At 35.0% G+C, this 24,984-nt stretch overlaps 1 protein-coding gene across 6 annotated transcripts in view; it reads right to left on the reverse strand.

The window, feature by feature from the left end:
- LOC136984741 (roundabout homolog 1-like) overlaps positions 1–24,235 on the reverse strand; it is a 153,375-nt gene extending 129,140 nt beyond the window's left edge. For 5 of the 6 annotated variants that reach the window (XM_067281845.1, XM_067281847.1, XM_067281843.1 and 2 more), the window contains exon 1: positions 3,940–4,129. In XM_067281845.1, the coding sequence (XP_067137946.1) occupies positions 3,940–4,114 (175 nt within the window). In that variant the 5' untranslated portion in view covers positions 4,115–4,129. Of the gene's footprint in view, positions 1–3,939; positions 4,130–23,861 lie in introns of those variants that run through there. The other variant, XM_067281846.1, reaches the window with a different exon arrangement.
- Between the last annotated feature and the right edge of the window lie 749 nt (positions 24,236–24,984).

Here is a 24,984-nt window from a genome sequence, read left to right on the forward strand (position 1 = left end):
AATTTTGTTTACATAATATAACATTTATAGTATAATTCTGGAAAAAAAGGCTACAAAATTCAAGATCGATCTACAAATTAGCTGTAGTTGAACCGAATTTACAACAGCAGTCATATAGAAAGAAAGGGCCATAGAAGTGGACATTGATGTTGTGAAAAGGAAGTTTTCTTTGTTATCTCTGAAAGTAGACCTAATTTAGGCTCTTATCTGCAACCTTGAAGCCCTTACAATCGAAAACGTTTGAGGAGCACGCCATTAAAAGAACGACAATACTTTCTAACTGGAGCGAGAGATTAACAAATTATACAAGTTTTCAAATTATAAGAATTTAATAACGATGTAATTTATTAATTCAACTCTAGCGATCGTAACTAACGTAAACGACATTTTCGATAGTTATACGAATTATTTACGAGAGGTTTTTCCCTCGTCACGATTGGTAATCCTATATTAATCACATAAGCTAGGGGAGTTAGAATTAGTCAGGAAGAGGAATCCTTTCTTCACCTGGCAACACTGTAATCCGAGTTACATTAGAGAAATGCTCTCATTTCCGTAAATCATGAGAAGTATGACTGCTATCCGGTCGTAGGTTAGCAAAAGAGATCGTATTCTCTGGCCGACTTGACAGGTGCTTGAAGCTAACTGTTTTCACGTGGTGGCTGCACTACGTAATATGTTACTTCAAACCGGCTATAAATGTCACTGTGGCGACCTGAAATCCTGCTTAACAATTTTCTGTAAATTTAATGGTCAGTTATTACTGCCTAGTCGAGACTTGACTAATTAAGTTTTCCCCAAGATTGTTAAGACTTTGTTGCTCTATACTCTTATAGATAGATATCGAGGCGGTTCGGGTGAATAAATTACAGTAGGACGGTGTCACGCTTAGGGTCGGGTTGGCTAATTATGCCGGTTCCTAACGGGATGTCTGCACCCTGCGTGATGACACTGCAACACTTCTAGCTCGTACGTGTGTCAACACGGGATGTAGCAGCTGTTAGTAAATAAATGCGAATGAATAGTACACGGGTCATTCATGATTTTATCTATTATTTCGTATTTGTAGTGCATCTGTTCTGTTTTCATCCACTTTTAATGTTTAGATGAGTCGAAACTATATATAGATACGACATATCAAAAAATCAATTCCTATTGTATATTTTTATAGTATATTTCTAGTCTATCTGCAAGTCTGTGTCAACAATGATGCAAGCTCGAAGAGTGATTCTCTAGCATCTCAAAATTGAAGCGTTAAATATTGTTACATAGATTGTTAATAAGCCTCTACATCATATTAATATTTTGTGTTTATAAAGAGATAGGTTCAAATGAGAAACTGTCACTCGCTTGGACATCCTGGACGGAGATGAATCGTGTGCTTTGTGCTGCTTTAATCGAGTTTTAAGGCCATTAAAGAGCAATGGATAAATGAGACTAAAATGAGATATTTCGTTCAAAAATTCCGGCTCCTGATAAAGGGAACTTTTAGACAATGCGTATATAGTAAAATCCTAAATCTATTTTCGATTATTAGTTTTGGTTTCAAATTAATTGGTGGAAATTAACTTTTATTGTATGTTTCTGTTTAACATTTGGTTTTAATGTTTAAAATAATGTGTTATGCATCATACATTACCGTACAAAAGCAAATCTTTCCTGTTATAATTCTTCTATTTATGTAACATTTAACTATATTATTGGACTGATTACGTCCGAAAATCGGAAGCATCCTGTATTCACAACGTATTGTGATTTTTAACGTATAAGAATAGATTCTAGATTTCTATTCTATGTTAAAACTACTTTAACCTTAACCTTTGTGTTAAAGGGCAGTAGTTTGGTAAGGTTTAAGTGGAACATAACGAAAAATAGAGCAACGTCCTTTCAAAAAAGGCGAAAATGAGAAGCTTTTTGTGAAGAAAGGTGGGAAAGTCTATCATATTTTTGCCGGGTTCACAATAGAAACCGATGTAGGCTACTCACTTTTTTCAGTGAAATGGGGTAATATAGGCTCTGCCTTTTTTTACTACGATAGAAAATAGGATATATCATCGTGGTAGAAGTTAAAAAATGAACAGTAATACTATCTTTCCAGCAGGAGATGAGAAAAGATATCCTAAAGATCTAGCCGTATTTTGAAGCGAAATGGGAAATGGTAGCATTTTTTTAAAGTCAAAAGAGGAAAATAAGAATAGTTCCATTGTAAATCTAAAGAAAAATATGTCATTCTGGCGGATAGGAAGAAAAATATAAAAATTCTATAACAACCAACGTTTATTTTATAAATAATAATAAGATGTTATGGAAGTTGGTGAATGATGTCAAGGCCATTTTTTTAAGAGACCCTTTCAGATTTGTTTGAGCGAATATGGGAAATCCATCCTTAGTAGTAAAAAATCCATTCTGTGAATGATGGAGTAGATTCGGGTGACAGAATCTATCCTATCAACCGTTAGCCTTGAACTTTGCTGCATCTCAAACAGCCTGTCTACACCGACTTGCCCTGAGCGGTCAATAGTAATCTATAATCATAATCAGGCATGCATATAAAAAGCTAGGAGATAGGCAAGAGGGTGCTTTACAGTTCTTTCTCTCCATAAAACTGATCACACGACGATTTACTCCTTTAAAATCACTTGTAGCCCTTACTAACAGTCCATAAATTTTCGTCCTCCCGCTGACTAGTTTCCATTAAAAACGGTAGATTTATTTCTCTAGTCAAAAATAAACTTTTGACTGATGCACAGGACAAACAGGAAACGACTCACATCCTGTACATCTTTACTTAAAACTGGGATTTCATCTCTTACGAATTAAATACAACACGATGAGAGGAGGAGGAGGAGGAGGAGGAGGAGAAAAAAATCGAAAAGTTTATGGAGAAACGACTTTATTAAAAGCGAAGAAAAATTAATTTTATGTGTAAATTACTCAGGAAACTCGTTTTTCCATTCGATTCACCATATTTAGATAGGAAAGGAGGATACATAAACTCCAATTACGAACATATTTAGCTAATTTAATGCACGAAAATCGTTAACGCGATTAAAAATTATCTAAAAAACAATAAAAAATAAATAAAAAGATCTCCGATAGAAACGAATAAAATATTAACTAAATCGAGATTCTAATTTTATGAAACAGTTCGATAATCCATGTTTTATGTGGTTCCGCCCTAAATTAGCCACCGAATACATTAATTTATAATAGGATATAAATCATTAGAGTTACGTAAAAAATTACTTCTCTTTCCCACTCTACGTAATACTTTGTATACTTTTCATCAATAAAATGAAAAAAAAAAAACATGCCAATCGAGAAAAGTGGCAACAGCACTCTTTATACGTTATTTATGAAGAAAAATTTGTTTTTCAATAATTAAATATTTAATGTGCCACTCGAGTGTGTAGCACGAATAGTTAAATATAATATTAGAAAAAATATGCAATATTTTTATCGAGTTTACTCTTTATATATTTACTAGATCGTGTAATAATTATATGGATGGTGTTAGTGAACTACTCCAATGATTTTTATTTAGGTGTGCAGTTTTTAGGCATTTTTTTAAAGATAAAATTCTCGTTTAAAATCGATATAAATGCCTTTTTTTCCCCTCTTTTCTTCCACTTCTCCATCTAGAAGCAATTTTCAAATATTTTTTCGAATTTTATCGTTTCAGAACAATTCTAGCTTTAATTTAATAGTTTGCTTTTTCCTTCAGAATCGAACATTTGCATATTACCAAAAAAAAGAAAAAAGAAATAATAATCTAAAGTGAACTTTTCTATATAAATATCAGCAAATTTATTTTTTTTAAATGATGTAATGATGACAGTTCGAAGTGGACATTTAACATGAAATCCTCCTATCAGATCTAGACTAATCCTAGTGTAGAAAATTAAAGAGATCGAGTTAAAGTTTGACGTTTTGACTTACATGGAGAGGCAAATGTAATCCACGCATGTAGCAGGAGGTACAGACAGTTCCAGCAAAGTGGAGTTAACACCAAGATCACCGCACACATGGCCACAGCATGACTGACACAGTCGCCGACTTTCTCTGAGGCCCCAGGTAGCTGGGGAGTCGTGCACTGCACCAAGGGCGTACCCATTCGTGAAGCGAGGGGTGGATGGACACGTAACACTATGAGGCTTTACTACCGCTTCCTTTTTTAACGTAACGCCAAAAAAAGTCTTTACGACCGGTAAACAGGGTGTAAATATACTGTTAATATTTCAGTTGTTGTTTTCGCCCTCGATTCTTCCGCGAGTCCATCACGCAACTATCCCATTTTCTACGTTGGCCAACTGTTACGTCTCGTTCGCATCACCCGTTATTACGTGCTTGACCACCCAGGTGTGAGACACGAAATATGGGGGCACGGTCCACTGATGTCTGATCAGAATGTCTCGAAAGTGTTTGTTGACCAATTACGACTAATTCCGAAATTACAGAGTAGAGCCTACACGCTACAATTTCCCTCATTTGTTGCTCTAGTTGCCATCCTCCGCTTTCTACCATCTTCTCCGGGGTTATTGCGTTACTTTCACCATCATCTTCCATTGGAGGGACGGGACACTTCTCCGTTTGATCAATAATCCTGGTAGAAATCGAGCCCCGAGTGATTCTTCCCTCTTTATAATTAAGGGCGGATAGATCAAATTTAAGCAATCGAAGCTATGAACTAAAATCCTAGATTCACCCTTGGGCACGGGGGTCAACCGAAAGGAAATAGATAGAACTCGTCTACAGAGAATGAATAAAATATTGGAGCCCTTTAACTCTGCGAAAGAAGACAACGTTCAGCAGACGAATGAGAAAGCAATTTTTCAATGACACCTGTCCTCTTCCCGGTGATGCCATCGAACTGAGGATAAACCTGCTAATATAATTTTTATTTTGTTAAAACGTCGCTTTTTTACCACTCTCTTCCGACAATAAATATTAATTAACGAACTGTTATAACTTTATTAAAACAAACATAATTAACGCCGTACATGTTTACGATATTTTGTCACCATTCGACTTCCATTAAAGAAGGTCGGAAGGAAGAATACAAATGTGTTCTAGTGTAGAGAAGGGTTAGAAAGCAGACGTGCGAACGATGCAGCAACGATAATGTGTCAAATATACAGCTGGAGAATGTGAGAAATGTTGACGCTAAACACCCGACAACATAATAATACAAACATCTTGAATGGTAAGAATGTGACACTGGCTGGATATTACGGCCAACAGGTTAGCTCTTTTTTATCTTTGCACGTCGTTTTATTGTGGCATCAACCCGGTCATATCAAAGTGAATAATACCCATTTAACGAGCACCTAAAGCTGTCACGCAGTATTCACTATAAAAGAGAAAAGAATGCGTCACGCGTGTCGATAAAACTCACTTTCTTTAACTATTTATAAAAGATATGTAGAAAACATCACCATAAATGGGCTATTTGTTCACTTATACTCACTCTAACAACGAACAGAATGTTACTAAATTAATATTATTTTAATTTTCTTGGAAAATAATTTTCAGAATTTCAATTTAAAAGGAGATTTGTCTTATTTTTTGATGTAAACAATTTCTCTCGTTCTTCATCCGTTTGTTTATTCTTAAGCTTTATCAAACTGGAGAGAGGTCGTGTGTGAAGTAAATAAAAAAACCAAATATAGAATTGTGTTGATTATTGCTCGGGAAGAGTTATAAATATTCGACAATTCTTGGAAAAATTATAAAGTCGCAGCTGTTGGTGGCGAAGTAACGTTCTGAGTATTCTCCAGGGAGCTTTGGGTATAAGAATGAGTCATCCAGAACCGATGACCTATAAATGATGCAATGGGTGTGTTTTTCCTTAAATGACTCTCTAGTTTGATTAAATAAAAATATTTATGAATAGTCCCACAAGATTTTCGGAATAGATTAATTGTTAGCTGTTCTATTACGGTAACAAAACAGATGTTATAAAGCCATTTGCAGGGTTACAAAAGAGAATCGACCATAGGAGACAACTAACAACTGACCACAATCAGGGTAAAGAGAGGGCTGTGGCAGTTCTTGGAGGAACGTAATGGCCGCATTCATCATCCGGATGTTCCCTTGTTCCAACGAATTTCCACCCCCGCTCGCACAAACACATTTTCTCTCTGCTGTCCTCTAAATTACACTCGGGGGAAAGGGAACTCCGTGACTAATAAAAATCCAGCCCGGCACCACGTGATCCTAAACGAGATCGTTTATTGGTTGCCGTAACCGGTCTTAGAGCAACGGTAAGCCCGTCTATATACCCAGCTAAAGAAGGTGTTCAGTGGGTGTGAGCCATCTTTGCCGATACTCATCAACTGGTTGCTTTACGGCCCTGGACGGTTGTAAAGTCTGTCGAGTGTATGCAGGAGATCCTAACGAGTCCGGATGATGCGGGTGATGAGGTGATTGAACGCTAGCTGGCGACACCTCCGACTGGGAGACGTTTTTCCGCTCGTACTGCAACCCGGCAGGTGGTAGACAGGTAGGAAACTATCTGTCTCCCAACGCCTTTTATTCTTCGTTGTTTGGCTTCCATTAGAAAGTAAACAGAATAAGGACGATAAGTCAACTTTGCCATCTTATCATAGCATCTATACCCTGTCAACCCTTAAAACTGGAATAACAATACAGGCAAACACAACAATAGCTTGCTTTTAAACCACATTTAATCCTCCCTCAAATTTTATTTTGATGTTAAATTAAGATGACAGGATCTATAATATAGCTTCCAAAAATGAAAAAGCTGGGATTCTTATAAAATTAACCATACAAACTATTATCACGCGTGATTACAACACGTATTATTATCTAATACTAATAATCCTAGTCATTTCTCTTCATTTCGTTTAAAGACGATAAAGGAGAAGCAGGTGAAGACGATGTTTATTATCTTAGGAGTTATGAGAGCGGAGGTGGACACTTGTCGTAGAAGTTGTGTGAATAATGTATGAGTCTTGAAACATTTATTCGATCGATAACACTAGTTGATACTAGACTAACTTTATGATGGTTGGTACCAGGTAAAATTCCAATTATTCAGAAAGAAAAAAAAAATACTGCTGATACATTCATTTATAAACTCTTCAGAATTGTTCCGGATTTAATTATTTTTTTAATGAAAGATGAATGCGATTTTTTTTTCCTCCCTCTTCTTCTTGTAAAATAGCTAGCTCTTAGGCGACTTGTAATGGGCTTGTCAACCATTAACTCTTAATAAGTTTAATGAATTCAGACTAAATTATAATTCTAGTTTCATAGCAAGCCATCTAAAACCATCTGTTAGCGCTATTTTACGACCTAAATATAGTATTAGCACCTGGCATCGGCCATTTTGTATCATGTGGTGTATACTGATCGCATTGTGATAATTTTGTGCCAACTGATGACACTTAAGCTAATATTTATCTGAAATAATTGTAAAATAGCTTCTTTAATAGAGAATTTTGCATTATAAAAAAACAGTTTTTCTCTCCTTCTTTCAGGTAATTCAACTGTTTTCAGTAAGGCAGTAATGCAACTGGAAGTAGAGAAGTGGTGTGAAGTATAACTTTAATATTAATTGAGAAGTTAAAGAGAGTTAGCAGAAATATATCATAGTCATTAATAATGAAAAAAGTGATGTAAAGTTTAAAAAAAAATCAAATCCTATTTATAATTAAATGCAGCAAATTCGTCACTCTCTACGGAAATTAAAGCATGAAACCATTTCCCAAAGAACTCACATTAAGCTTACGAGGTTATAGATAAGCTAATGAGTAATTTAGTTTTGGATCATAGAGACCTGCAGATGTTTCCTATTTGCATCATTTAAAGCATGAAGCTATTAAAAGAGAATAGTGCACTTCAAAACTACATTCTACTCGGAAGGGTATCGGTAGGGGGTTATCGGACTTGTTGCGTGATAAAGTGGTGAAGTGTAGAGTAAAGGGAGAGGTGCTACTTCTATATATCGAAAAGAGTGAAAATCTTTTCTTAGAAGTCAAAGGCTAGGGCGAAGGTCTGGCAGAAGATTAATAGCTGTCGTTGTTGTTGTTTGGAGGTGGGTGAGGGCCAAATGAACTGACAGAATCATTAGCATCCTGCAATAACCATTTTACTCAATCAATCACAACCGTGCCGTATACCTGCATGGGGTCCAACTGACAAGACGAAGTTGTAACTGCCTGCATATGCACACAGCTGGACGCGACAGTCCAACCCTAGTCTAGGGCGAGGAGTGCCCTTATTTAGGGTCATTAGGCGACAAACTCACGCTGCCTCGAGTATGTTAGATAATAAAATTTCGAGTCTTAAGTTCGTTTAATGCACATGTGTCTAATCGGTAGGGGTGAAGATCATAAGTATTGCCTCACCGTTGTCTGTACTAAGTAATCTGTTATGTTATTAATGATCTTGTTTTGTAGGTGTACTGTACTGTACGAAGAACGTCGTAGGTACCACCTTTAATCATTCTTATCGACGGGCACGTTTAATTTTTGAAGACTTTTTTTCTAGTTAGTGTCTCGTGATTGGGTTAGAAGTTTTGTGAGGAAAAAGCCCACTGACGCCATCGCGTGACTCGTGTGTCTCTTGGGAGCAACGCGTAGCGCGGCGCGACAGAAAAGAGCCATGTTAAATGAAAATCGAACTGTTGACTATTTTTTTAAAAATTTCAAACTTTCTTTACAATTTCTGTGTATTAATAATCAAATTACAATTAATCTAACAAGCATTTTCACTCATATTATTTAAGTTATAAGTGTGATGTCGATGATGACGTTATTGATGAAAAGACTAAAGACATTTTTCGATTTATCTTTCTTAATAAAAACTGTCTAATATGAAAAATCAGTTACGAACGATGTTTAAACTGAGATAAAATAATTTCGATCCATAATCTGATTAATGATAGCACCGGTGATCAATTTTCTCTTAAGTTAGAGTTCATAAACCGAATTCTGGATGACTGGATTCTTCATTCTTCACTTAAATTAATACTTTGGATATCATATTCAGTTTATGACTAAGAGAAATAATTTTATTTTAAAATTTATTTCCGTTGGATGGACAACAGTTTTAAGTGTCCAGAAACACATGAGCATAAACAAACCTACGAATATGACAAGATTGATTCAAACTGTGATCTGAGTTTGCCAAGTGATTAATTGAATCTCTTCACTAAATGATAACACCTGCCTTTAAAAGGCTGGTCAAACAGGTTTACGCTGAAAAAAAAAATTGAAATTTTCCTGCCATCCACAATGGTTGAGGTTAAATGCTTTAGGCTTTATAAAGGAATGAAAAAAAATAAAGAAAAAAATCTTGTAAAGTCACGTAGTTTTCCCCAATGATCTTCCAGTTGTGTTACATATTGTTCAGGGCTGGTTCGAGGAATAAGGGTGCATAATCTTAGATGCTCTATATCTTTTATATGGGGTGAAATCTTGATATCTACACTAAGAAGGTGTCATTATTGTTTGAGAGTATCAAAGGAGCAGTTCAGTAGAAAGGAAAAATTCGTGAGAAAGAAAAATGTTTAAGATTATGTAAAGAAAGGAGTATAAAAAATACTGTTTCAATATTAAAGAGTTTAGAGAGAATTCAAAGATAGAGAAGATAAATTTGTAATTGCAAATTATTATCTGTTACGATCGATATTTTATCGAATTTGTATTCGTGATAGCATAGTAAATTTCTAATATTTCTAAATAAATCTCCTTCCCTAACATAAATTCAGTCGATTGATAAGAGTGCGGCTATAACCTAAGGTTACTTGACCCATAAGAAGAACCGAAAGATATTTTAAAACTAGCAGAACAATTCAACATAAATTATACGGTGCCGTACTACTGCATGAATATTAAATCATCCATAACCATACGCATACAAAGTGAGCTTTTACTTATCTTATCGAAACTAATCTGGGCTAGAAGCCTAGTCCGGCCACATTTAGGCGTCGGTAAAAAGAGCCTCAACATGTGCTGCACTAATGATGTTCGCACCACCCGGAAAGTAAGAACAGACCTTAATGATAGCATCCCAAGTCATTGGCCGTAAGAATGGACCTGTAATTCGCGTCCAGTAGTTCGCATCATTAAATCGCACCCCGTTTGGAAGGAAACTGTCCATTCTTCACCGCAGATAAGTACGTCAGACAAGAGATCTCATTCCCCATATCTCAACACTCATACATTATCGGAGGAATAAACCTACATTTCGGAGTTTGCAACCGATAAGCAACGTGGATCCGCCTTCACGAATTATGGACATGCACTTTTATGTTACGAGTTTCTACAGACAACAAACTCATCACTCAGGATGTGTTGCGCTTTGTGAATTCGGGTGGAGTCTTATCTTTGATGGAAATATTTCCAAACACGGACCGTATCGTGTTTTTGGAAGAATAGGGATTATTCCGTGTTGAACTTATATCTCTTTTCCTGGTTTCTGATCCTCCCCTCGCTCCTCAGGGTCGACTTATCTGATTACCTTGCCTGGCATTGTGTTTTGTTGACTTGTTTCCATGCTACGGAGGTCCTAAAGCAAGATACAATGACTATGTGCACGACTCCGAGCCCTAAATTAAATATGGAGACACGGCAATAAAATATTTTGACCTCTACGCGACGAGTTTATGGATTGACTGCGCTTAAATATTTATGACTCCGCGTGTTTTATAACCTAGAAGAATGACCCCCCAACGAGTTAAAGTGGCTCGAAATCTGCTTTGAGAAAAGGATCGTCCGAAATCCTCATTAGGGCGTATTGCTAACGAGAAGCTAAATTGTATCCCTTTGAAATCGTTCAAATTTATGATTTTACGATAGGGAAAAAGGCCATTTATGTGCGTGTCCCGCCGGCAGATGATTGATGAGTCTGTACGTTCAAGCGAAACATGCCAAAATAACGAACTTAACAAAACCCTATCAAAATATAAGAAGCACTTATTAAGTTACGATGAAAATACCAAAACATAATAAAGGAAAAGTTAGTAGTAATTGGTTAATAAAATATCCAGAAATAACGTAATAAACACCATCATCCTCTCGGTATTCTACGCGATAAATCCGGAAAATAAACAACAATAATCACAAAAGAAGTGCTTAAAATATCCATCAGAATTATGGAGCAATAAAAATGAAATTTATGTCGCTTTTCAAACAATATAAATACGAAAATTCCAAACTAATTAAATTGTTTTCAGTTAGTGTTCATATTTAGGACTATAATTTAGAGAAATGAAAATGTGGCGTGTTCTAATGATGCGGAATGGCAAATCTTGATTCATTCGTTCGCATGTCAGGGCGGTGTCTTTTCTTTCCTGCAACCCAGGAAATTAGGGATCACAGCTGTCGATAGCAAACCAACGAATCTGGGTCGAAAGCAGATTCTACTACCCAACAATTAAAGTTTATAGATACTTTGATTTATTCTGTTCAACCTTTTTTTTTTCCTTTTGTTTTAACCTTACTTATCCTACTTTAAACGTTAATTTACTTATAATTATAATTTAAAATACATCGAAAATCTAGGTTATCCAACAGAATTTTTATTTAATTTTCTCTTTCTGACGATTTTTTTTAATTATTAAAAACTTCATTTTTGGCCAAGTTAATCTGAAAAACAAAATAATCGAAAGGAAAGCAATGAAGAATACGTTTATTATGTTTCGTTGAATGATAAAAGTTAAAATAAGAATAGTTTTCTAAGAATAGAAATGGAAAAATATAAAAAAAAAACTAAAAATATGTAATTTTAAAAATAAAGTAAATAAAGAGATTTAAAAGTAATTTCGTATGGAAAAAAAGGGGAAAGAAATAGTAAACCGCATGTAAAAATAGAGAAGAATAATTTAAGATAATGGAACTTATTAGTAGTAAAATTCGGAATAAAAATCGCAAAGTGGATTATGTGAAATAAATGATTTTCTTATTATTAATGTAGAATTATAATCAGAAAAAGTAGAAGAAGAATCCAGCTCCGGTACAGTTGGAAGCAGTACAACTCTAATTCAATTCCCTTAATCGTGTACAGATGCCAAGGGAAATCGTTTCTCGTCACATCCTTCCGTGCCAGAAATTTCCGGAACAACGTCCGGAAAATAAAAACACGTTGCGGAAACGCTAGATGCTGACAGTTGATTCCATTTTCCATTCGACGAAATACCCTCAAGTGTGTCGTAGCAAAAGATTTGTGTGGCATACCCTCCTCTAAATCTGAATACTATGCAGTCTAGGTGGGCTCCGGGCGAATTTTCTTTACATCAAATAATATCTGACTGACTGTCCGTTTTACAACCTTTCGTCGGTCGTAAACAAGGAATAGGCTCGAAGCGAAGTAACCAAAGTCACAATAAGAGCATTGTTTTTCTACTAGTTATTAATCTAGAGATGTCAAGGTTCGGTAACATTCTTAGGCACAGCTGCCGCTTTTGTACAAGGTTGGATGCGTGTTCCTCTTGTGTTTGTGAGGTAGTTGTGTATGTATGTATACGATTTAGTATGACTATGTTAGTTTATGACACGCTTCTAATGGATTCGAGAAAGCGGAGAACTTAATGACGTCGGGTTTGAAGGCGCCTTTGAAGAGTAATCTGGGTGCACGGAATTCTTTTGTTTTAAACTTTTTTAAAAGGCAAGACGGTATAGAAACCGTGTGCGATTTTTTTTATATCCAGATTATTAGCCTATGTTGTTGGAGAATAAACCATGTCTTGTCTCGACGTAGTTTCAAAAGATGGAAGTTAATTTGCGCAACATGATGGATTGCAGAGGGATGTCGTGTTTAAATTTTGCCATATTTAAAGAGGTAATCTGTTTGTTGCAATTTAAGAACCACGCTGATGAATAACGGAAAATATTGGCTATTCTATAAATAAATGACAAGCGAAGAAAGAATGGAAATGATAGGATGATGAAGATATGATAATGATACGACTGAGGTGTAATGAATGGGAAGTATGATAAAAAAAATGCATCTACTAAGGGACAGAAAGGTGTAAATATTATTAAGAGTTAACGTATATAGAGATGAAAATTCTGTATATTGAAGAATCTACAATAGAAAATTTAAAAAAATACATGTAATTTAATGAAATGGAAACAGAATATATATAAATTTAAAATGATACAATGAGAAATGAACAAAGAAGATGAATAGCGTGTGATGTAACAGCGGAAAGGATTTGCAAATGAATATTAAATCCTTCATCTCTGTAAAGACTTAACGAAACTCATACAAATATAATTATTTGTATGAGTTTCGTTAATAACACTTTTATATTTTACATAATAATGATCGAAATTGAAGGCTCACATGGCGAGACACTTGCTTAAAAAATTACGTAAAGCGCTACTACAACAAGAGAATCCTTTAGAATAGATAATAGAGTGCACGCTGAATATTACACAAATAAGTTTAATGAAATTCTTTAAGTAACAGCAATTGTCTTTAGTCTTTTCAGAATAATCTGAAAAGATTTTAAAGGTTAATAAAATCTTTTAGAAAAATAAATCTGTTTTATAAATGAAGTGATAATCGAGTATGAATAATTTAAGATAAAACCATTTTAATATTCCATCTGATGGATGAGAAAAACACATTTCTGATTCATTAATTTTAATTAAATTCACTGATATGAAGGAGAAACTAACTTGAAAATTCAATTTATCTCGATAACAAGTTAAGATAAACTATTAAATTTAAAAGGATAGAATTTATTAAAGTCAGATTAGCATAATCCATACGGATTTTATCGATAAAACGAATAAAGTATCTCATGAAAATATGAAATAATGCCTTCATTTTACAAGTTATCTGCAGGGTGTGTTCGTGCTATAATCTTCCTTTTATTGCTTCGGGACCAATCGTTCGATGTTCAATTAGTCACGAGATTTATAGGAACCATCATAAAGTATGGATCCATTCTTTCCCTTCTACAGATTAGAAGAGGTTGGTCTAAACTTCCCCTTTAGCCTTGGGTTATAACAAAACCGAATATAAAACTATTTTATGTAGATTTTTATTGATTGGTTAAGAAAGGTAGACTCGCATGTTTGTTCAATATGCTGCTTTTGGGGTGTAGTGCCATTATTTTCTACAGAGTTTATGGTCGTTATCGACGGATAAGGTAAGCAACATTCATCATTTTATGTTAACATCGAATCTAATTCTAAAATTAGATAAAGTAATATCGACATTTTTGGTATGAAATGCCGTATTGTGTACTTCCTCACGATAACAAGATACGAAGCTTCTAATTCTCCGTTTTAAAAACTTTTACATTAACTAATATTTTTCTATTTTAAATTTTTAATTATTTAACTATAAAAGTTAATTCTGAAAAGGACAAATAGAGAAATATATAAAACTATATAAGGAATAAAATTCATGTTAAAAGTGTTTATTCCTAAGGTAGTGGACTGAGAAGCAAAGTTTGTTAAGTGTATTGATCTTTGGAAGAACAGACAGCGTTTATATGGAAACACCTGCACATAACACTGATTGATTCGGTATTTGCTTTTAGTTTACCCAAGGCAAGATTGTAAACAGATCCCTTTACTCAACATAGTAATTAATGGATGTCCTTCCTGTTACGTATTCCTTTCTGTCCAGTTATACGCAATCCACTTTAGTAGGAGTCATTATTCGCTTCTCATATCAACGATTGCAGACAAATAAACTTTCTAGAGAATAAATAGAGTCTAATAAAACATTATAAGCATACATTATGCATTAGTAATAAATGTACGATAATAATCACAATCCATTTTTTGAAGATTTATAATGAAACTGTCATATTCTGTTCTATCTTGTTTGATGTTTTGCCTCCAACTTCCTGCCTTCGGTTGTTTTATATTAAAAATCGGGATAGTATGTTGCTATGGTAACACAGTACGATGGAAATAGCCTTTGTAATTTGAATAATTCGTAAAAGACTAGGGTTTAATTAGCATTGTTTTCTGTGTTTGGCTATATCCTCCCGCTTGGATAATCCAGAGCCTTTTCCTCCAGATAATGAACTGATTTGGCATACAAAGACCTTCCCACACTAAATTAAACGGAGAAGAGCAACCTTCTCTGCAGGACGTAGAAGCAGATAGAGAGAAGTCGAACCTCCAGGAGAATGAAAAAAAGAAAATTCTCGTCTCGGTAAAAGTGACAGTAAACTGTAGACGAAGCGTGCCGGGGAAAATCTCCCACATGATAAAGGCAGTGGCATTAGTGTGGTCGTCATGACGACGACCGAGTCTAGTGCCATATACACATAACAGCACTTGGGGCTTGTATGCGTGCAGGTGTGGATGTTAGATCTGAAAGAAGCCGTGGGTGGTCTCGAAAAATGTAAGTGGGGGTTCAGAAAGCGAGTTGCTGTGCCAAACATTTGAGAAAGAAAAAAAAGGAGACGGTCAGTACTTCAGTAATTCACTTAGAACAAATCAATAGGGAGAATATGTGCTCAGTCAGCTCCTATGTGCCACCATCTGTCTCGGTGGTGCTGGATGCATCTTTCATGTGTCTAGCTTGTCACTCCTTTCAACTAGATGCTGGTAATGAATGACGTGCTAGGATAAAGATGTCACCCTTCGTGGCTGTTTAAGAATTTCCTGTTTTCCAGTTTGTAATTTTCGACCTTAATGGATGAAGATATGATGGGAAGGGAATCCAATTACGTCGTTGAACCTGACAGTGTGTGTACTGGATCTATTCATAAACTATTCATAGAATAGTTTATGAATGGTTTTATTACACTCTAGCCTTTAAAACTACACCGCTTTATTATTTATGAAGAGGCAAAGGGAATTTGCAAATACTTTACAGTAGCGAAAGGAAAGAAAATTTAAAACCAAGTCGTAAAATACTCTTAGAAGATTACATTTATCACAAACTTTTACTGATTTATAAGCATTTTAATCAGCGAATGATTCAAATTAGCTCAGAATCATAAATGATTAAGTCTGGTACGATGCTCATTAAAATCAACGTGTAAAAATGTCATCGAATTCTTTCTCCTAAGATTAAGGAATTATCAATAGCCTTATAAACTATAACATACGAGCACTTTTGCTAATCCCCGAAAGGAAAAGAGCCTCGTAAAGAGCCCCGCAGTCACAAGTAAACATTGATTTTTATACTTTGTCATCGAAAAAAAGCAGAAACTCATTACCTGCCGAAGTAAACTTGTATAATTTTTAGTCAGAGAATAACCTCAAATATTAATTTAACAAATTATGTACCAGATAATACTTTTAATTAGTAAAGTATGTATCAGATTTGCATAATTAATCAAAGAGAAAATTTTATTCCTGTCAGCTTTATCCACGTTAATAGCCATTTTGCAAATCTGGCTAATTCTATCCCCAAGAGGATCAGACGTCGTTAGTAATATTAAATCTGTACATTTATTTAATTAATTAGCAGCATCCTATTTGATGCATGCCCTCTAACCTATGAATGTATGACTTTACTCGAGTTAAACTTGTAGAAAATTTTTCACCGAATTACTGGAGTAACTTTAGAAATTCTTTTATAGTAAAGCTACTACAAACGGTAAAGTAATGTTCAAGCCATTATAAGTGGCATTGGTTTCATTTCGTGGTGGAGAAAAGAATGAGAAGTACAATTGAGACAATGAAAGTGGTATCAGAAAGGCGTGAAAGAGGGATGAAGTGGAAGAATGAACCGCTACATAGTTCTTAGCCAAGAAGTGGAAAATGACTAACTTACAACTAACTTTACAGTAAACTACATTTTAAAAACCAAATGATGAATGTCTTCTAATTTAAATTATAAAAAGAATGTAAATATTTTCAGTGGCCTTCTCTGTCTGTAATAAGGAAACAAATTTCTCCTTTTAAAATAAATGATTATAAATGTGAATTATAAAATGGAAAGACTAGCATTACGTAAATTAATAAAGAGACGTCGGAAAAAATCAGTGAAGGAGCGATAAGAGAAACTAGAAAAGATGAATAGCACTAAAACAAACGGCAAATTAGTTTCGTCAAGAGCGCATCCTTCGCTGACAGTTTGCTTTTTTCATCTTCAGCATCTTGCTTTAAGAATATTTCTATAAGCGGAACCAAACCCTACAGATGGAGGAATTTTTTTTTATCATCATCTTCTTCTTCGTTTTCCTGGCAACAGGAAATTAAACTACTCTTTGACACATTCTATAGATAAACCGTATTTTGTTTCGTCTTTCCAAATTCTAAGTGCGTTTAACAAGTTTATACCACCTTTGGGAATTTATTTATTTTTTCCTTTTTTGTCGTTGCTCGTGCATATTTCCAATTTAGGGTATACTAAATTAGAAACAGTGGGTTTGTATTTTACGGACGTAAACAGCAAACTTGAAACTTTATCTGACATCGAGGTGGAAACGTTATTTTCACCTCTGTTGGAGAGGAACGGATGGATTGTCAGACCGTTACTTCGCCATTGTGAAGTGCTCATCCTTCATCTTGTCTACTCTCTGCCTTTCTCTCCTTCGCTTAAGTTTTTTGTGCAGAAAACTCAGTTCTGAGTCTTCCCTGTACAACTTGTCACGATAGCTAACGTCACGTACCGTTTTAACTCTTTTTTCCCCCCCTTTCCTTTCCTAGAAACAATGCGGCATTCTTCTTGCTATCTCCTTAATTTCTTTCAATTGTTAAATTTTAAAGATGCTGCTGCTTTCTTTGAGTCAAAAACCGTTTAAGAAAAATTGAAGTTTACTTTTTTTTTATTTATTCTTAAAATTAAATAACTTTTTTTGATTTCGAATTTGTTTTTGAAGAAATTTTCTAGAATTTAGATGGCATTACACTGTAATTATTAGGAAGAGAGATATTTAAAAGCCATGGTCGATAAGGAAATTGGTGATTAAAGTAAAAGTATTTAGCAATTTGGCATTCATTCCATAATGGACTTCCTGGTGCGGAGAATATTTTGGGTTCTTGGAGAAGAGAATTTGGCATGGTAAACTTCCTAAATAAAACCCCCGCAACCGGGAATCTCTTAGATATTCCACTAAAATAATTAGTGTTGGGTGAAGTATCCTTATACGGTGCTTCTCGTCTCTTCTGATCCATCTTGAAAATGTCAAAAAGTAATGAAAGCTAGTTTTATTTTTCATAACTTATATTTGGTTCATTATGGATTATACTAAGTAACCTCAAAGAAAAGAAAGAAATCTGACTGAAGAGTAGCTGTATTGCACAATATTCATTGTATTACGTCAAAAATAAGCTCTAATGAAATTCCTGACCGCTACTTGAATGGATAAATAGAAAAACATTCAGGAAGCATCGGATAAAAACCATTGTACCGTTCAACGGAATTCCAATTTCGATTCTCTACACGTTTTACTAAGTTAAAACGAATAATTTTACGCAGAGTAAAACTAAACAAGAGAAGAGGAGGGAGGAACAAGATTCCAGAGAGTGACAGAGAAAGGAAAATAATTAAAATTGTGTATCGCCTGCAGGAGAGCGCACGGTTCACATTGTCTAATTTCTTGCGCACACGTGCACCGTCGTCATGACAACGATATATCTGGTCCGTAATCAGAATCCTCCATCACGTGATAACAACGTACCACTTGATTGAAACGTCGCACCCCTCAACGATCCTTCCCCCACTACGTAACGTCGAAACCTGTGCTCCAACAACCAATTAAGATAAAGCATGCTGGACGGACTCGAACATATTAAAACTCCAACAATGGCATGAGTCATGCTTGTGACGTCGTTAGCAATCAAATATGGTGACAGAGACGTTTGGTCCACTATTCATTAATCACAGAAAGCTGATCCTTCTGCCATTGACAGGTAGAGGTCTCCCGAGGATGCTACGTTACTCGCAAGAGTTGCATTCGACAGGAGGTCAGTTAAGATCCATTAGTCTCTGGATACGTGTTGCATAAATGTCTGCTATTGCTGATTACGTCAGGTCGGTGACACCGACAAGCTAATTAGTTGTATACATGTTTCGCATTGTTGGAATATTGTTAGGAAATCCGGTTTCAAATTGATACGTTATGTGTAAATTTTGCAAAGTCGTGAATCAAAATTAGTTTTGCCATAACGGAGAAGCGCTTATTGAATTTTTATATAAAACAGATGGTGAGGTCGTGTGCGCGGGACAAAAGGGGCCAATTCGCCACTGCAATGTATAATCAAAAAGTGGGAAAATGCAAAATAACTTAGTTTTTGTTCTTGTAAAAGCTCTGCCTCCAGACGCCCTGACTGAAAATTTAAATAGTTACACCCTCTCAAGTTTTAATCATTATCCTGAATATTTTAAGGTGATCGTTTAAACTTGCCCATTGCCTATTGTTTTCTCTAGCACAGTATAAAGTTACTATCCATTGTTTTACCACTTCCTAACGCGTGCTCTTGTTATAAATTTTCCAAGTGACAGCAATAAGGAGTGCCTAAATTTTTCTACTAAAATAATTAAAGTAGGCATGTCCTTATGTAAAACTTCTCATTCCTCCAATTCCACCTTAAAAATCTTTAGAAAAATTGAAATTCTTCGTTGCCCATTGTGTCTATCCGGTACAGCATAAGGTCACCAGCCATTGTTTAATGATAAAAATCGTTCTTACTTCTTTTTCTTACATATTTTATTCGTTTTATTACGAAACATCATTGTGTTTACTATTCACAAACACGTTTCTCTCCCTGAATATTAAGTAAAAATTTCGATTATTCCATTTTAAACAATAACAACGACAACAACAACGGGTACAAAGAAGAGAACATACACACAGTTATAGATCTTGCATAGAAAAAAAATTCAAATAAACTCTATCCATTTACAGAACACGAATTAATCCAAGAGAAATCAAAATATAAAAAAGAAACCAGTCACGCAAATTTCATAAATATTGTTTAGTTGTCAATACTGATATTCGATTTCTGCAGAAACGGGGGAGGAAGGGGAGAAAAAAATATACGCAATTCTGTAGGAAACACAATTTTCACTTAAGAAAATATATCTTTAGAAGATAAGGTGATGGATTTCGTGTTAGACAGACAGCTGCTAACCATTCTTTATCCGTGTGCAGCACAAAGTTGTAAGATAAATACTACTCATAGTATCGACGCCATGTTTACACGAACTACTATGCATATTCAGTCTTTTCACACGTTTGCAACATCAAACATCGGAATTGAATCAAGTTTTATGCAGAAGATTACTTCCTTCTTTAAAAAAGAAGAAAAGAAAAATGAAGACAAGGAATAGTACTGTGACGATTCAATCAAAAATCGTTTTAGATCTTCCCCCCCTTTTTTTTATTTCGTGTTTACATTTCTTGATTAAAGACATCTGTCCTTACTTCTGCAGACGGAAAGGAAAAATTTACAATTGATTTTAACGTTTCTTTATTTTATTGCCAGAGAAGCGCTTTGCAGGTGTCACATTTTATTTCGTAAGGGAAATAAAAAAATTGTGTTCTGAAGATCTAATGATGTTTTGCAGTTTATATTTTAATAATTTATACATTTTTTCTCGTAAATCTTTTGTTTTGTCGCGTTATAAAATAACAGAATTTCTTTGTTCTTAAGAAATTTTCGGATTTTTTATTAAAGTTTCATACGAAATTTTAAATTGTAATAATAAAAATATAATACTCCGTTTTGCCTAATTATGCCTTAAATTTGGCAAAAAAAATATAGAAAATTATTACTATTATTAACGATCGATGAAGCTGAATTTAACAAAAAGAAAATAACATTTTATTATCGGATTTTTACTTAAATTCAATATAGAATTATAGTCCGAGTAAAGCATATAGATTTAAGTAGAGAGAAAGCTGAAAGTAAAGGAAATGGGGGTAGTTATAACTCTTTTTTCATTGCCTCAATATCTCAGGATTACAGAGTAAATCGCCTTTAGATATTATATAAAATCTATCTGGGAGTATCACCGAGTACAACTGCAGAGTTCTCAGGTCGACATGAAAAGCCATCAGCTGAATGAAAGAAGTTAATCCTACTTTCACACACCTACGACAGCGACCATCCTTCCTCCATTAGTGCGACAGTCACGTGGTTATGATGGATGCTGCTAACGATACAATTCCGTGCTGACTCGCAACACACGAAGGACATGCTGCCATGATCTTACTTTACCTTTCCGAGAATTCTCTGATGGAAGTTGACTGAAAGAATCTTTATATTGGAAGATAGCAATAAGTTTTACTCTTCTGTAAAAATCTCTTTTTGTACTTCTCTTACGTGAGCCTTATATATATATATATATATACAAATTTATACAGACTTTAACATCACGAGAATTTAATTTTTTATCAGTCAGTTTAATTTTAAGCTTCGATCTATTAAACGAATATATATATATATATATCTTGTATATGATATTCTTAAGCTCTTAGTATCATAGAATTACACCTGCTCATACATCCCTGTGTTGCTCATAAAAGTTTAATTTGTTCATATATATTATTAAAGAAAATAACAGACCTCATAAATTATTAAGAGGATCTTAAACACGTCATTGTAAGTTCGTACACGAAGGAGAAAATTCTAAACTGGAAAGGGTAGAAATGAAAGATTATATCTTATTATAAATTCTAACGATGTGTTATATATATATATATTAAAAATCAATTGTTTTACTGTATAAAAAGAAAGTAAGATTAAGTAAGTCCTTGACACATTATTACTCATTGGAAGAACCAAACACTAACACATACACACACACACATATATATATAATAGACATTAAAGTGCTGTCAATCAATTTGATACAATAAAAGCACCGACCGAAAGACCTTGAATAATGAAAGCTGTTCGAAAACAGTTTTAGAAAATCGGTCAATGCCAAAGAACAGAAATCAGATATCGAGCATTGCTTTAGTTTTTAGCGCAACAGGTGTACTTCTATACCTAGGCCTATATTTCGATAGTACGTCACGTGGGCGAGACGTGAGTCACGTTTGTTTCACTTTTTAGTTGTTTGTTTGTTTCCTCTCTCATCAATTTTTCTCGTTCGTGATAACATTTAAAAAAATAAGTCACTCGAAAAACAAACAAAACTCTTGTTCTTAATGCAAAGTGTAGTAATTAAGAAAATTGGCTATTGTTTTACAATTTTGTTTTTAGTATTTAATAAATATTTGCTTTCGTAACTTAAAAAAAAAAAAAAAATTGTTATTAAGTAGTAACTGTGATGTAAATACCGTTAGACGGTTATTTATAAAATTAAAATAGGGGATGTTAAGTTATAAATTTCTCTGTGAACTTGAGAGCAACATGTTACATAACTAAGAACTCTGTTCGTGGCAAGAAAAAATTAAAAAATCAGCGATAAAAACCAGGAATTATGACTAAGAATAAAGATTTTTTTAAGAGCATTAGATGCTATCCAGAATGGAATGCATAAAATTTGTAGTGTAAAGCTCCTTCCGAGCGGAGTTCTGCTTTCAAAACAAACAAGAGAAAACTTTGGATTTAGGAACGGAATAATCAGATATTTAATCTATATTTAATATAAATAAAATAACCGTTAAGTTTGGAAATTTTCTATCGAGTAATAGAAGATAATTTTATTAATCCTTTTAAACAATAATCTTAAATTAAGAACCGTTGTTTATTTAACTATTTAAAAGCAATGAAGCGATTAATATGCATTTATAACATCGACAGCATCGAAAGATGAAGCAAACAAGATCTTTTCTTTAAGCTGCTTTAACAATAGCTCAATTACTCGTATAACATGGCGAGCATTCAACTTTCTCCATACATATTTAACAGCTTTACTACACTTAATTGTTTAATGGGAGTATAAATATACGAAAACGGAGTGGAATTATTATTATTTATATATATATATATATATATTATAAAAGAGCCGCAGGGGAGCGGTGAGAAAACGTTAAAGGTAACACAGTGTGTATCGGAATTTTGCATATCAACTGGCTGACCTTCTATGTAAACATCCTGTTTTAAAAAAGGAAAAACGGGTTAACTATCCGGTCAATATAATGTAAGCATTGTGAGTAAGAGGCGCCGTCGTAACTGTCATTCATAGGTCGCGTTTGGAGCAGGGATGGAGTCAAGTTACGTAGACAACCACATGCGGAGAAGACTCGAAGATATAATGAAAATAAACATGGTATAACTTTATATACAGTTCAACTAGACTAAAAGCTATTGGGGGAATTTACTCGTAGTTTTAATTTGTCGATTGTCAGAAGGGATTTACAGAATGTTTATTCTTCGCTTTCGATTGCTACTTAGGGACGGGGGTGGACTCTGCTCTTTGTAAGGATAGTGGCATTCACCCCACTAAAACGTATTGCGTTTCATTTCTAAACGGATGCCGCTACTAAATTTATCCGACGAGCGTTTTAAAAAAAGAAATCTTTTTAAAAAACCACAATTAAAATCGAGAAATACTTTTCTTCGGGGGATAAAAAGTAGAGTAGCATTCCAGCCAGTGCTACCGACTGTGACATTGTCATGGTAACGCAGACGTCAACCCATTCCCCCACATCCCTGTTACTTCCCACATACAATCACCCAGGTCCATTAATCAAATGCAAATTCAATCGGTCCTATCTGGCTGGTTTCGTAGGTGTCCATTTATGCGGAGGAGGGGAATTTAGAAGGGGGGTCGGAAGCAGCTTTATCTGAGACACAGCGCCGATGACAAAGCCTTTTGTGATAGCGTCGCTTCATTGGCCGTCTTCCTTGACGGTTCGGTCTCGAAGGAGATGAATATCGGAGGGAGCACTATTCAATAGGGGGTATGTCGATTTTAATCTCCTTTAAGATGTCTTAAATAGTAAGTGGAGTAATGAATAAGATGGTAGAAGTGTTCGCACTAGTATATCCATACAAATAATCACTTACCGTGCGTCAACGAGCACGTGGTGATGAAGACGAGCACGGATAACATCATGGATTTGGCTCGGGGCGACGGACACTCGGTTGTAAATTTAGTGGTCCCACCATGCCACAATTCCGTAGAAGGTAGTCTCGAGTACGTTCATCCGTACTACCGCTGCTGGCACATTTCCTCGAACGGAGAGTGTAAACTCCAGTTGAAAGACACACACACTAACAGTCCAACACGGACGAGCGGTTGGTCGGTTGTGCGCAAGATCACCGAGCTGCCATAGCGAGCAGGGTCTGGGACTTCGATCGGCGACGTTCCGTTTTCGACCCACCTCCTTTCGGCGTTACTGCCTCACCGACAATGAGAAAAGAAGAACCCTGTTACCTTGGCTGGAGTGCAACCTGAGCCTGATAGGGAGGAGCTGCCATAGCAACGAGCTATTGTCCAATTATGGCTTACGGAATGGCTCAGTTGGGGTAGGAGGGTGGGGAAAGGAGAACGGATGGGTCAGGAGGTTCCCGAACTACGACGGGGCTCCCTTCCTATTCGGCGTTGGCGCTTGATACGGTGGAAGAGTAAGGGGTGGAAAAAAAACAAAACATACATCGCCGGATCTTCTAAGAGGATGTATAAAGACGTTGGATAAAAGTAGAAATGCCGGATTTCTACTAATAGAGAATTAATGGGAATCAAAGAGAGAAATGGGGATAAAAGGCCCGACTGTGGGGTTAACGACTTCTATAGAGGATTGATAGTAAGAACCTAGATTAGCGGGCCCGAAGATTAATTAAGAATCGAGTTTAGCGGGTTTCAGCTAGTAAAGACAGAATCGGATTAACTCGTTTAATTAACAACTAAAAGTAAAGTGGATAATGATAAATCGTAAAGAGTGCCATCACAATAATGAATGTTAAGATTAATTAAAGATAGAAGTTAACTATTGTATACTAGAAATATTAGATCTGAGAAGAACTGAATCTATTTATAATGCTTTATAAAAATTAACTGGAGATTTTTTTCAATGAAATATTCTCGTTTTCATCGATTTGTTTATATTTTAACAATGTATGCAGCATTTTAAATGAACAAGTAATGTAAATAAACGAGTAAACAATCAATAAAAACAAAAAAAAAATC

This window comes from Centruroides vittatus, unplaced genomic scaffold, assembly GCF_030686945.1.
Source record: "Centruroides vittatus isolate TY-2023 unplaced genomic scaffold, ASM3068694v2 contig_927, whole genome shotgun sequence".
Taxonomy (NCBI): Eukaryota; Metazoa; Arthropoda; class Arachnida; order Scorpiones; family Buthidae; genus Centruroides; species Centruroides vittatus.